Genomic DNA, 13,922 nt, shown 5'->3' with positions numbered 1-13,922 from the left:
GTTGAGATATTGGTGATCTGTACATTTTTAGTACTACATGTCTATTGATTTCTCATTTTGTCCAGAACTCTGATGGCATTAGGTTATCATATCGGGATTGATGAAGAGATGGGAAAACATACATTAAGGAGACTAAGACTGCCAATGAAGTAAGTTTATCAATGTATTTCTTGCAAGCTGAGGAGTCTCTTTTAACTATACTCCCTAACTTCTTATTTAAAAATACCATCAATGATGAATTTTACCTCTTGTTGATTTAACAATGTAATCACTCAATAAACCTTACTCTTTAAACAAGCGTATTTACAGGATCAATTGTTTGAAATTAGATTTAGGAGCTTTGGATCTAGATGTATTTAATGATTATATCGATGCAACAAATGGTGTGGGAATGGGACTCGGTGGACTATATTTGTCTAATCATCCTCAAGTAACTGTGTGGCTGACCTGCATTTATATCAATATATCCAGTGTTTACTTTTATGATGCAGGGCATGATCTGTGAATAAACATGGAAACAATGTAACATGCAGTCTGAATAATTGTCACTTTATATTTGATTTATTCTTTCAGTTACTTGATGTCTAATGGATACAAACCAGCACCATATAACTTATCATCGATTACATTAACACCTAAGATGGATCGGTTAGTGGATCAACTAGCTGAGAACGCACACAATGTATGGGCTAAAGAAAGGATACAGAAAGGATGGACGTATGGACTGTCAGAGGTATGTCTTCTGCCATCATGTCTAAGGCTAAATATTTCTTTCATTAATAGGTGCCTGAATCAACTCTTGTCACATTTAAAAAAATAAACTTGCAGAAATGTGGATCAAACCTTGTTGCAAATGGGAAATTATGATAGAAAAATGTTGTGGAAAATTTGTTGGTGAATATTTAACTAAGTTAATAATGTAAACATTACTTCATTCTGTGTGTTGTCTTTAAATGTTAGACAGACGAAGATGATTTCCAACTATAAATCACTGCAAATCTTAAAATCTTGATTTTTATTTAGAGATGCTTTCAAAAAAAAATATTTAAGATTGTTAGTGCTATTCACATTCATTTAACATTGCTGATGCTCTTCTCTTTCTTATTTTCACCGACAGGATCCGATGTATAAGAGAAATCCACAACTGGTTCCTTTCAATCAGTTAGATGATCCATCCAAGAAATTAAACCGTGATACTGCCAGTGAGACTGTACGTACTATACTAGGGTTCGCCTATACATTGGAGCCACCAAGTACCGATGTTGCTGAGAACAACAAACTAAAAGGACCGACCAGAGAAGCCACTGTTCAACGACAAGCTACAAGAACTTACAGAGCCGAAAAAAGCTATGTTGTAAAATCTGGAAAATGGTGAGTAATCTAGTACTGCATCATACTTGGTGTGAAACAGATTTATTAAATATGGCTATGGTTTCTCATTACCAAGGATATGGTCAATCATTTTTCTTTCCCGAACAATGATTAATTTCAAGATATTTGCCAAATGCCATAAATTTAACAAAAAATAAACATCATAAATGTCTTTTAAATGATTGTTTTTATTTTTTTGCAGGTATTATGAATTTGAGTGTTTAACTGAAGGCTTCATGAGGGTTGGATGGGCAAGACCGTCAGTGACTGCCGGTGTGGACTTGGGTAATGATAGCCTGTCATACGCGTTTGATGGATTCCTTGTAAGTAACAGTCATGCCATGACACATCAGTGTAGCTTATTTCAAAAGAATGTTGAAATTTCAAGTATTTGATATCAGTTTCAGTTACTGTACTGTGATGTGTACCGGTATAACTGATGATTTTTAACAATTTTTTCCAGAGCATCACATTTGTGAGTAATTCTATTATGGTTTTGTTTTACCTCCAGGCACGTAAATGGCACCAAAGTTCTGAATCATTTGGTAGAACTTGGAAGACAGGTGATGTGATTGGCTGTATGTTGGATTTACATGATAGAACTATTAGTAAGTGTATGATACTTATAATGACTGCTTTATGATAGGCTCAAATTCCTTCATGTTTGGTGAAGAATTCTTCCACCAATTAGTGCAACTTTGAGGTAATGATGATCAATGTCTTGAGTGGCTTGAGTTAAACACAGACAGACAGACGAACAGACGTATGGCACCCAATAACTAATGGCTGTACATGAAACCATGTGCATTAAAATGTTCAGAAAATCATGAATGTATATTGCATGTTTAAGACAAGATGATTCATGATATGCTGTAAATTATTATGTCATTGTTTTTTCAGTGTATACGCAAAATGGAGAACCATTGACCGATGTAAGCGGACTTGAAACAGCTTTTGACGACATTGAAATTGGTGAAGGTGAGAACACTGTTTTTGTGTAGAAGTTGATGTAAAAAGTGATGAGGTAGCATTTAATACAGTTAAAAATGATATATTCAGACATTTGTAAAGATTAGCTCTCATATACATGTAGTCATGTAAAAGATGTATCATTCTTTTTAATGCATTTATTTACATCATATTGATGGCTGATTAACAAGAAAAAACTTGAATTTTTGTAAAATGGCTTTTCTGTCATTTTTTTTTTGTAGGATTCGTACCAGCATGCACTCTGGCTACTGGACAGCAAGCAAGACTGCACTTTGGACAAGTAAGTTGTATAACAGATTGATGTAGATTGATTGATTGGTTGTTAATTGACTCTTATGTTTTTTGTATCACCAGACGTATTTGTATATCTCAAAACATAAAAATACAGCATACATATTATTATCCTCTGTAATTCCCATCATCATGTCAGTTTGAAGTTCTGGTAAAAACTTCACAGCACTGACAAATCATATTTCTTCTTATTGATTCTGTTCTAGGATCTACATGCATTTAAATTTTTCACAGTTTGTGGATTACAAGAGGGATATGAACCATTCTGTGTGTAAGTGGCAGTCTGTTATTAACAGATCTATTGAACAGAGTTACTAACATACAAACATCACAATGCTTAATCACAATGCAATAGATTTTCTGCTAGACACATGTGATATAATATATTGTATACAGTAATCATTCACTGATATGATTGAGTGGTTGATTTCCTTCAATGTCGAAGTGCAGTGTTCTCTCACACACTAAAATAACACCTACTCTTTACCTGCTTATGAAGAAGATACAGTTTAAGACTTCCTGATAAGATTGATACAGCATCAGGAAGCATGACCACAAATATATAAACACTAATGAAAGGAACTTGTTGCGGAATTTCTTTTCTTCTTACTTTTAATAATAACATCTTTGCATATATGCTTTGCACAGTCTTTCTTTTCTGTTTTGCTATCTGCATGCCATCCGTTCGCCTGTCCTTCTTCATATTGTTCACTTCCACCACTACCACTACCGTCACAGCCATTCTCCTGATAAAACTGTAGCACCAGGGTATGTCTCTCTCTCTCTATATATATATCCTTTCTATATAACCTATTAATGTGGAGTTTTAGTTTCTTCTTCAAAACTCACTGTGATCTGTAACTACCAGAAGCTCAGTTTTTCTCTCTTTCAACTTTCTTAGTTGTTATTTGCTCTTAACACCATGCGGTATGTATTAGTCGCTACGTCTGTTTCTACTCACCATGGCAGCCTTTGGGTTAGAGGTCACTGTTCTTAGATATCAAGTTAGCTGTAGATTTGCTTGATGGTAGTGCTAGTAGTGTGTAGATTTTGTCTCTCCTAGTGAAGGTACTATTATAATTGTTTATAAACTGTAATGCTCATTGATTTCCCTTTGCAGAAATATGCAGCGAGCTATTCCAATGTGGTACAGCAAACAGCAAGCAATATTTACTTCTATTGTACATCAACATGAATCTCTGGAAGTCACCAGAATTCCTGCTGGGTAAGTTAATTTTACATACAACCTTTATAATATTTTGAATATATAACAATTATTGTGAATCATTTCAGCTACCTGGGTACTGAACACTGACTTTGGTTTAAGTGTAGTTATTGCAAACATATAGATACTGTTTAACACATTTCTAGTATCTTACTAGATGTAAGTTATATACCCAGATAATTCACCCCACAAACATAATTGACTGAATGGTTTACATAGTCTATTGAATAATATACCACGGAAAATACTATAAATTCAGTTATTGTTTTGTACTTGTTTGCATTGAAGCATTGAAGGCCCACCATGCTTGAAGGTCTCCAATAAAACATTTGGAATGATTGAAAACCCCCCATGTGAGTATCTGAGATTGAGTATGCCAGTTGAAGTAAGAGACTTTCCAACAAGGTGAGTGTTCATTATGTATATATGCATGGAGAAATTTTGAGTACTGTTGGTGTCCAGTTATAGCTATTTTCCACTAAACCTGTTTTTTTCTAATGAACAGATCTTTTTGGTTATACCGCCCTCAATCAGATTTTTTTTAAACACTTTGTTTTTATACAAGGTATTTTTTTGTACATTGTATTGGTAAGAAATCCCCTATTTGGATGAATTATAGAATTACAGTTTATTTATCAGTGTATAGGAAGTTAAGAGTCACAGTGTAGTTTAAATTCTACGCTAGCAGACACATACTTGGCATAGGATTTCAACCAAGGTGAATCCACCAAGACCTGAAAACATTTTTTGTTGAATTTATGTTGACAACTTAGCTATGTGTTATTTTTTGTAGTATGTACTTTTCAGTTTGACAAATATATTAGGTACAGCTATTTAACTCTTGAAATTTAAAAACGTTTGCTTTTTTCTCCCCTGTAAACTGCCATGGATAGACACAGAATGTGGTATGTAAATTCTTGCAGATAAAGTTTTGTACTTGAAGTTCACCATGAATTCATTGTATTTGATCTGTCCTTGGCTCCAATATGCTTGAGCTATTATTACTTCTTTTCAAAACACTGCTCGTTTAAGATAAGGATGTTCCTGTATCATCAATTTAGTTTTTGCATCTTTTAATAGACGTAAATATTTGCTTGATGTGGAATGTACAGAAAGACAATGATGTCTATTTATTTATATATTTATTTATTTATTTATTTATTTATATATTTATTTATTTATTTATTTATTAGATGTTCATTTGGATAAAAATTTTTGATTAGTATCAATTCATCATAGCTATTATTTAAAATTTTAATCACCATAAAGTTTTGGTGTAATTTTTTGATATCATTAACGTATGTTTGAATAAATAAGAAAATGTTGGAATTAGGATGCTCACCTTTATTGCTCTGATGCTCACATGCATCGCTGTGATGCAATGATTAGAATGGTATTGTTAACAGTATACAAACAACAGAGCAGTGATAGTAGTTTATCAGATGCTAATTCAAGTGTTGAAATGTAAAACATATTACATGATAGACAATAATTACTTGTACATACCAACTAACATGTTTGTCTGTTTACAGTGGTGAGTTAGCTCTGTCCATTCCAGTGCCATCAGTACATAAAGACCATACACCAGCATCTTCTAGTGGGAGGCGATTCTTCCATAAAGGTAGTACAAGTTTTGATTACAGCGAGGAAGATTCAAGTGATGTTTATGGAGGAGGAGGTGGTGGGAAAAGAGGTAGGTTGAAATATTCAACAAGCGTGAAAACCGCACCACATTGGAACTAAATCTGATAATAGCTCAGCATGTATCATTCAAGTACGCCTACAAACATTGTGTTTCAACAGTGTTTGCATTCATAGCATTTACATAAGTGTGTTTTACATATTCCCCATACTAAGAAGTTGCATCTACCATACTTCAAACATAACAAATGCATGTTGCAACCAAGCTGCTATGTCCACCAAATATTTATTCTTGAAGCAATTCTTGGACACTTGGTTGAATCTCATCAATACTGCATGAAATAATGATAGACTTTAACCTACATCGCTGTGATGCTCACCTACATTACTGTGATGCGCACCTGCATTGCAGTGATGCAATTATTAGAATGATACTAACTGATTGTTTATTAATTATAACAGTATATAAACAAGGGAGCAGTGATAGTAGTTTATTGGATGCTGACTCTGAGTTTGATGAAGCTCCACCTACTACTTATAGAACAAAAGCTGCTATAATGGGAAGTCTTCACAGGAGAAGTAAATACATTGTATATCCATCGCTCTCTTCTCACTATCCTGCTCTACATACTTCATCCTTGTCACACTTGATTCCTGAATGACCACACTGGTTATTCACTAATTTTGTAGTTTAAAGTAACTGTGAGAATTGTTTCTTTTATGGTTGTAATAATAATGAAATACTTCACTACACAATAAAATAAAATACAACACAGCACTGCGCTTTACATATACTACACATAGTACACCTCACTATACTACACCTCACGACACTACACTACACTACACTACACTACACTACACTACACTACACTACACTACACTACACTACACTACACTACACTACACTACATGTACACTACACTACACTACACTACACTACACTACACTGCACTGCACTACACTACACTACACTACACTACACTACACTACACTACACTACACTACACTACACTACACTACACTACACTACACTACACTACACTACACTACACTACACTACACTGCACTAGTCTGCTCTAATCTTGTCTAGTTAGTTTTGATCAAAGTGATGTTTGATGTTTCGTGGTGTTTATGAGTCTTAATCAAGTCTTCAACCATTCAATACAATGCATACATGTATCCATTTCATTTCTAAAGGACTTCAGCATGGTGGAGACACGCCATATTCAGATTCAGAATCAACAATGAGGATGAATGGTACAGACAGAGATTTTAATAGAACAAAAAATGGTCCCGGATACGACAAAGATAAAAAAAGGTCAACATTGCCACTAGGAAGGTCAATACCAAGAAGCGGCTCCACAGAAACTATGTCACGTATATCAGAGAGTAGTGTGGATGTGAATTCCACCAAGCTAAGACGCAGTAAATTTGCAAAAAGCTCAAGCATGGATTCATCTGTAAGTGAAAGAACTGGTTCAAGTCGGGCACCTGAAGTTTTCCGATCATCATACGTTACAGACTTAGATACTGGCATGGGAAGGAAGTCTCCCTCATCAACAATACAGAAAGACTTATCTGGTCGACTATCACCAGCACCTATACAACCTTTGATAAATATAGACCATGCACCTACATCAAAGCTGTCCAAACTGACTTCTATCGGCGGAGGTGGAAGCTTTGACATGTTCAGATCTGTTGATTTAACCTCTGACATCAGTGAGAATGATTCCATGGATATCAGTCTTTCTTCCAAGTACTACTTTAGCATTAGAGTATTTCCTGGTCAAGATCCAACATGTGTTTATGTAGGATGGGTTACACCCGGTTATCACTTCCATAATGCTACATTTGACATTGACAAGACCAGAGAAGTTGTTATCAATGTACTGAATGAAGGTGGTGCTGTACAAGATAGGTAAAGCATGTTTATTTATTAATTGACAGCTATAACTGTCATCTCTTACACACAACATGACTTTTTAGTTGATGCTAATTGAAAACTATCAGAGAAATTGTACGACGGAAACAACCAAGCTTGTCGTACCGACATGTCGGGCCGACGTGATTTTTGAAAATTATTGCACAACTTGTTCATCAGGTTTCTCATAGCCAAGCAAAGCCAGGCCATACTAGTACTGTAGAATACTTTATTTTCGCTTGGAATTTATTTTCGCTATTTTCGCTGAAGGGATGATTCCGTGAAAATAAAATCCAGCGAATATACTTTTTTTCCTATATTTCACATTAAGCTCATCAAAAATCAGTGAAAATAAATTCCAAGCAAAACGCCCAAAAAGCCTTTTCAGCGAAAATTTATTCCAGCGAAAATAAAGTATTCCACAGTATATAATAATCATGATTAGCAAACTAAGAATTTTGTTTTCCATAGCAATAGCGATGGTTTGGAGTGTAGAATTAATGTTTAACAAGATAGTTGTGAAATATATAATGTACAAGTGTGGCAATATTTTGGGAATTAAGTGCATTTAATATTTCTTGTGGCTTTGATCTCATCCGTGTGACACCATAGCAACTTGTATACCTGAATATATGTCAAATGTTTGCCAGACCTGGTGCTTGATTCAATGCCTCTGTTCTTATTTAAAGTTTGTTTAAATTCAGGTGGAATGTATTCAATACTGAATTCAGTAACATTTCTCTGTTGTAGTGTGAAGAGAAAAGATGCTTTTATGATTTGTGTTGGTGACTACATGGATTTATTGATGAGTCAAGATGGCCGCCGTTTATCATCAGGATTGTGCATTGGTTGTACTGTTGACGTATCTAATGGTGAAGTATCTTTCACCATCAATGGTAAAGACTTACCAACTGTATATAAGGTATTAAATTCAAGTTTTTCACAGTTTATTCAATTGTATCATGACGAATGAATTTGCCCCTTTGACTTTAATAATGTAATATTATTTCCTAGCAATTAATGTGGGAATAATATTCTGTGCATTTTAAATTATTTATTTTATGTATTTCATCACTTTGCAGGCTGAACCATGCACAAGACTTTTCCCAGCAGTTTTCTTGGAGCCAACAAGTCGTGAAATGTTACAATTTGAATTAGGCAGAGTAAAGGTAATCTATAGTCATCCATTCTTGGTGGTAATGTAGATGTACTACTAGTATATTACCCATGATGCATTGTACATCATATAGTGGACATGTATTTATGTTGATGTGTCACTGTTGGCTTAAGTCATTAAACTGTAACTCTCAAGTTGAAATAATTTACATTGTGTGTGGTTGGGGTTTACTGAAAAGCTTTTGAGTGTTATATGGTGAAACCTGTGTTGAAGCTCTACATCAATAAAAATTCTATTTTACCATCAGAATTGTCTTCCACTGTCTGCTGCCTGGTTTAAATGTGAAAGTAATAATCCAACACCACAGTGCCCATCTCGAGTGGAAGTACAAGCCGTCAAGACATGTACCTGGGCTCGGTTGCCCACAGAGACTATGAATATTGACTTCCATAAATATTCTGACAGTGCTGGCTGGATAGTGTCATCTGTTGAAGCAGGTATGTGTGTCATAGCATGTGTAAATTTAGTGAATAGGCAGTCATGAAGTAAATATATGAGCACCACATGAGACCTCCTTGTACATCTTGTTTTTGTAGTTTCTGTCACAAGGAAGATGAAACTTAAATAGAAATGGGAATACTTTTCAGCTATATTTTTATGTTCTGTCTTTATTACAAGAATAGTGAATTCTATGTCTTCCAACTGATAATTATAATATTCTTATTGATGTTTTCAAAATAATAAAAAAAGTATTATGCAAGTGTCTCACATATGCATAATCTAATACAGTTGACAATATATGCTAACCATTGTCCTGAAGTTACTATTCAAAGTAGCCAAACAATGGCTGATATATATCATATTTATTTATTGGGATTCCTTGATTTGTATTCATTGTAGTCATCAAATACTACTATGTCTGTGTAAGTGCCACACACACACACACCTGCTCTAATCACTGGGGTTTATATAATCTAAGGTTTTTATTCTCACTGTATAGTCATCTCAAAGGGGGCAAGACCAGGACCAGCTGTCAATACTATATTTACCAATCGGAAAAAACTTTTTTTCTTCTAATGATTGTTTACTCAATGATGACATCTATATAATGTTAGAATTCTACCTGATATTTAGTGATCTTTTTTTTCAGTCTCATGGATGGCTGTTCATGTACCAGAGGAGTATCGTTGCATTGATATGTTAGAACTTGTAGAGGAAGAACATCTATTACAGTAAGCTAAATTTGGTCTTAACTCCCTCCCTCCCCCATTTCTCTCCACCAAATTTTGTATTTATGTGAAAGACAACAATTGACTTTGCGTTGAAAAGATTAAAGCAATAAAAACATTTGGTTTTGGTATATGTACAATTTCACTTTTAGATTTCATTGATTATATCAAATTTAAGACTTCATTGATTATATCATATTTAAAATTCAATTGATTATACCACATTTTAAATTTCATTGATTATATTACATTTAAAATTTCATAGATTATATCATGTTTACAGTTTCATTGATTATATCACATGTAAGATTATATCACATTCGTTTCATTGATTATATGAGATTCAAGGTTTCATTGATTATGTCACATTATTCAACTACTGGTTATTTATTGGTGACAAGTTCATCATTTATTTCATTCATTATCCCATTTCTCATTGGCTGGTTGGTGCTGATCATTTCTGATTTTCATTTTCATAGCTTTCATTCACACACATTGGATTTATACAGAGCAGTTTGTTCCCATGGTAACCATCGTGTAGCACATGCTTTAACAGAGCATGTTGACCAAGACCAATTGATGTATACGATCCAGTGTGACTGTAAGTGGTTCCTCATTATAATATCACCAACATTGATTATTCTGAGTTGCCAAATGTGTAACAGATTTATGACATTAACTTGTGTTGTTTCTTTATATTTTGCAGACCTTGCTGGGCCATTGAGGTCTGGTTATCATAATATCTTGATTGCGTTACATTTAGCTACCTACGCCAATGGAAGGTAAGCAGTCGACCATTTGAAATTATAAGGGTGGCAGGAAGATTTGTTTAAAAAAAAATGGAAGCTAGACACCAAGAGAAAAAAAAATGCATGCAAGTAGTTGCAAGAAACAATTTTTGCACATTCCAAAAAATGAAAATGTACAAACAAGGCACCGGAAATTTAAATTTTAACAGCAATCCCCTAGCTTTTATAGAATGCTGTGCTGAACACGTGTTGTGGTTTTCTCTGGTCCATCATTAGAGGGCGCTATTGCCTTTTGTTGGTACTCAGTGGTTCAAATTCAGTTGAACTCCCCAAATGTTCTGGAAGGGTGGCGGTGTCACCCTTCACATATGCACTACAAGCAATGTATTACCTTGTCATCTTTTATAATCTGTGTTGCAGTGTTTTCACATTCGGTTTAATCTTTTGCATTGACATTTGTACAGTACTTAGTTTTACAAGCAATCATATATTTCACTAGATTGACAACACAGAATGAGTTCATTATTCCACTGGGAGCTGATAAACTGAGAGCACAGCAAGCAGAAGAAGGTTATAAACCAAGCTATTCATTGAAGAGAGCGCTGAGTCATAATCAGAGTAATTCAGTACGACCAGAGTTAGATTATGCACCTACAGCACATCATGTGACATAGTAAGTCTCAATTTTGGATTATTTACTGCACAAGAAATAATTTGAAATAATTTATTGAAAATTTTTAGATGACACTCCAACTAAAAAAATTTTTTTTTTTCAGCACGGAGCATCACAATGCAGTTGGTATGCCCCGTTTTCCATTGGGTAGACTAAAGAAACATGTCATTGACTCACTGAGCTGTGCTGTGAGTCATGGAAAATCGGCAGGAAGGGACCCAATTGGTGGTAGTTATGAACGACTTTTTGTGTAAGTGACCTCGTTTGGTGTTTCCTCAATGTATGTTCACTTTAAAAGTCAACAATAAGTTTATATTATGATCTAATCTGTTCTAATTACAATAAATCTTGTTTGTTTTCAGTCCATTGTTAAAACTTTGTGACAAGTTACTAGTCATGGGTAAGTTTTGCAATGGCGTGCTATTTTTATTACCTTGCCCGTACCATCAAAGATGGAAGGGAAAGGTATATTAAGGGAAAGATTTTGTCCGGCGTTGTCGTCGTCGTCGTTGTCGTTGTCGTCGTCGTTAATAATTGTTATTGTGTGCATGATAACTTTACTAATTCTATTCCAAACTTCATCAAACTTGGTCACCTTGTTCATCAGTATAAAGTCTTCCCTGAGTTTGAACAACAGATGTCTTGTATGAAAATATCATGCAAAAATTGAGAAAAACTGATAAAATATTTCGACTGTTTCTACTTGACTGATCACTGGTGATACACATCAAATGTCACTGATCTCAGTGGAAATATGCATTGTTGTATGTGTTCAATGAAGCAAATGATTTATCTTGTAATAATATCCTTGGTAATGTATCTCAGAATCCCTTACTGGGTTTCAAAACCAACTCATGGAGAGATTGCACAGTCTGATACACATTTGCAAACCTACCAATAAATCTTTACAGAAAACAAGATGTCAGAAAATCAATATAAGCACTCCTATGAACTGGGTGCCAAACTTTGATCAAGATCTGAAGCTAATAGAAAATCTGTTTAGTTCAAAGTTATCAAATCAAAAACAATACATAAAAAATACATAAAAAGCAAAACATTTCATCCACATTTTAAAAAGAAAATTGTTCTAAAATATATGTATTCTGTATTTGACAAACAGTTCATTCGACAAATGAAAACTCACAGGAATATGTTTCAGCTATTAGAACAGAATGATAGAGTTTTTATAATACTAGTTTAAAAACTCACTTCAAACAAAGATTGCAGTGTTTAAGATGTAGGTTCTCAGGAGGCAACAGTACTGTTGACTTCTCCCTCCACTGGACACCAACTATTTAAAGCAGAGCTTGCAACATGATAGCTATTCATAAAGGGTGTTTTTTTTTTTACTTTTCATATAATACAGTAGTCACACAATGAGGCAGTTCATATTTGTCTCAGTGAATCATTAATTTTTGACAGACACCTGTACAAAATACTTGGACAAAAGCCAGCTAAGATTATCTGTTATCTTGCATGTTTTATGAATCTATTCACGTCTAAATGCAGCACTTTTTTTTTGCAATGAGGCATTTGTTTTTATTCTAAATTATCTGAATTACTTTGAATAAAGCTGGAAATTATGTCCCTTAAAATAATTAAACAAATAAGGCACCAATGTTTTTGTAAGATATTTACATCTTTAAAGGACATTCGGTAGACTGATTCCCCACTGTTAGTTCAACCCCAAAACTTTTTTGTATTCAAAATTAATTATGACAATGTATATTTATATTGAAACAAACTATGTTAAAGGGAATTATATTATATAACAAAGGGCAAGGTCACCAGAGTTCAACTATGTTTAATTCTGTGTTTGCATGTCTGAGTTTCATTAATGACTCAGTTTGTGAATCATGTCTGATATATTTTACAGGTATATTTGATGATGATGATCTTAGACAACTCTTGATCTTGATTGACCCATCAACATTTGACGATGACTACATCAAAGGTAAAATAACTTTGATGATTACGTTATACTTGTCTTCATTTTTTATTTTATGTTCTGTTTTTAAGTTCTTTTCTTGAGCAATATCTTCAATACATTCAAACACTATCCATGCATGCTGCATAAAAGATTCAAGATAATTGACAAATTTTCACTGTTAATGTTACAATTATGAAACATTTCATTTCATTTCTCTATTACAGGCGAGTCCAATAGTATTGGGTTGCTTCAAATGCAACTAGATGAGCCTATCAAGTTACAGATGTGTTACATATTACAGCATTTATGCGATCAACAACTCCGACATCGTGTGGAATCTATTACCACTTTTGCTGATGACTTTGTTGGAGAATGCCAAGCAGTAAGTATTTAGCAATTGATAAAGAATTCCTTTGCTATTAAAAGTTAAAAAGGAAAAATAGTACAAATATCTAGTGCAGTAAATAGGTCATATACGACTTAAATTGTACTACCATGATGAGAAAATCACCGATATTTCTGTTTTTAATCCCATAATGCACTACCGGTACTAGGGCCTTCTCAGTGGCCGTTTATGGGATAGTTTTAACTGGAATTCCCTAATTCAAATGAGTTGTGTTTCCACGCATCAATTTATTACCATGGAAAAATTTCCAGAGACAATTCTGCAACTCAAATTTCTGTTGCTTTTTCCACAGTGAGATTATCGGTACATCATCATTTATAAAATTCTTCAATGCTATTTGCCATCATAATTTTTCATGAAATGAACAATTTGATTT

At 34.1% G+C, this 13,922-nt stretch overlaps 1 protein-coding gene across 1 annotated transcript in view; it reads left to right on the top strand.

Moving 5' to 3' along the window:
• The window catches only part of LOC100328999 (ryanodine receptor), a 145,568-nt gene that overhangs the window by 54,797 nt on the left and 76,849 nt on the right, over nt 1-13,922 (top strand). The window contains exons 28-50 of the mRNA XM_085494156.1: nt 66-149; nt 574-733; nt 1,118-1,371; nt 1,574-1,694; nt 1,883-1,979; nt 2,272-2,349; nt 2,583-2,641; nt 2,859-2,923; nt 3,773-3,877; nt 4,166-4,282; nt 5,410-5,570; nt 6,719-7,439; nt 8,193-8,364; nt 8,525-8,611; nt 8,867-9,056; nt 9,710-9,791; nt 10,268-10,389; nt 10,495-10,570; nt 11,037-11,210; nt 11,314-11,460; nt 11,573-11,610; nt 13,087-13,164; nt 13,365-13,522. Of these exons, the coding sequence (XP_085350282.1) occupies nt 66-149; nt 574-733; nt 1,118-1,371; nt 1,574-1,694; nt 1,883-1,979; nt 2,272-2,349; nt 2,583-2,641; nt 2,859-2,923; nt 3,773-3,877; nt 4,166-4,282; nt 5,410-5,570; nt 6,719-7,439; nt 8,193-8,364; nt 8,525-8,611; nt 8,867-9,056; nt 9,710-9,791; nt 10,268-10,389; nt 10,495-10,570; nt 11,037-11,210; nt 11,314-11,460; nt 11,573-11,610; nt 13,087-13,164; nt 13,365-13,522 (3,346 nt within the window). The remainder of the gene's footprint in view (nt 1-65; nt 150-573; nt 734-1,117; nt 1,372-1,573; nt 1,695-1,882; nt 1,980-2,271; nt 2,350-2,582; nt 2,642-2,858; nt 2,924-3,772; nt 3,878-4,165; nt 4,283-5,409; nt 5,571-6,718; nt 7,440-8,192; nt 8,365-8,524; nt 8,612-8,866; nt 9,057-9,709; nt 9,792-10,267; nt 10,390-10,494; nt 10,571-11,036; nt 11,211-11,313; nt 11,461-11,572; nt 11,611-13,086; nt 13,165-13,364; nt 13,523-13,922) is intronic.

This window comes from Saccoglossus kowalevskii, chromosome 2, assembly GCF_978046115.1.
Source record: "Saccoglossus kowalevskii chromosome 2, keSacKowa6.1, whole genome shotgun sequence".
Lineage (NCBI taxonomy): Eukaryota > Metazoa > Hemichordata > Enteropneusta > Harrimaniidae > Saccoglossus > Saccoglossus kowalevskii.
Note: the sequence above shows the minus strand (reverse complement) of the source record. Positions and strands in the feature narration are given on the sequence as shown.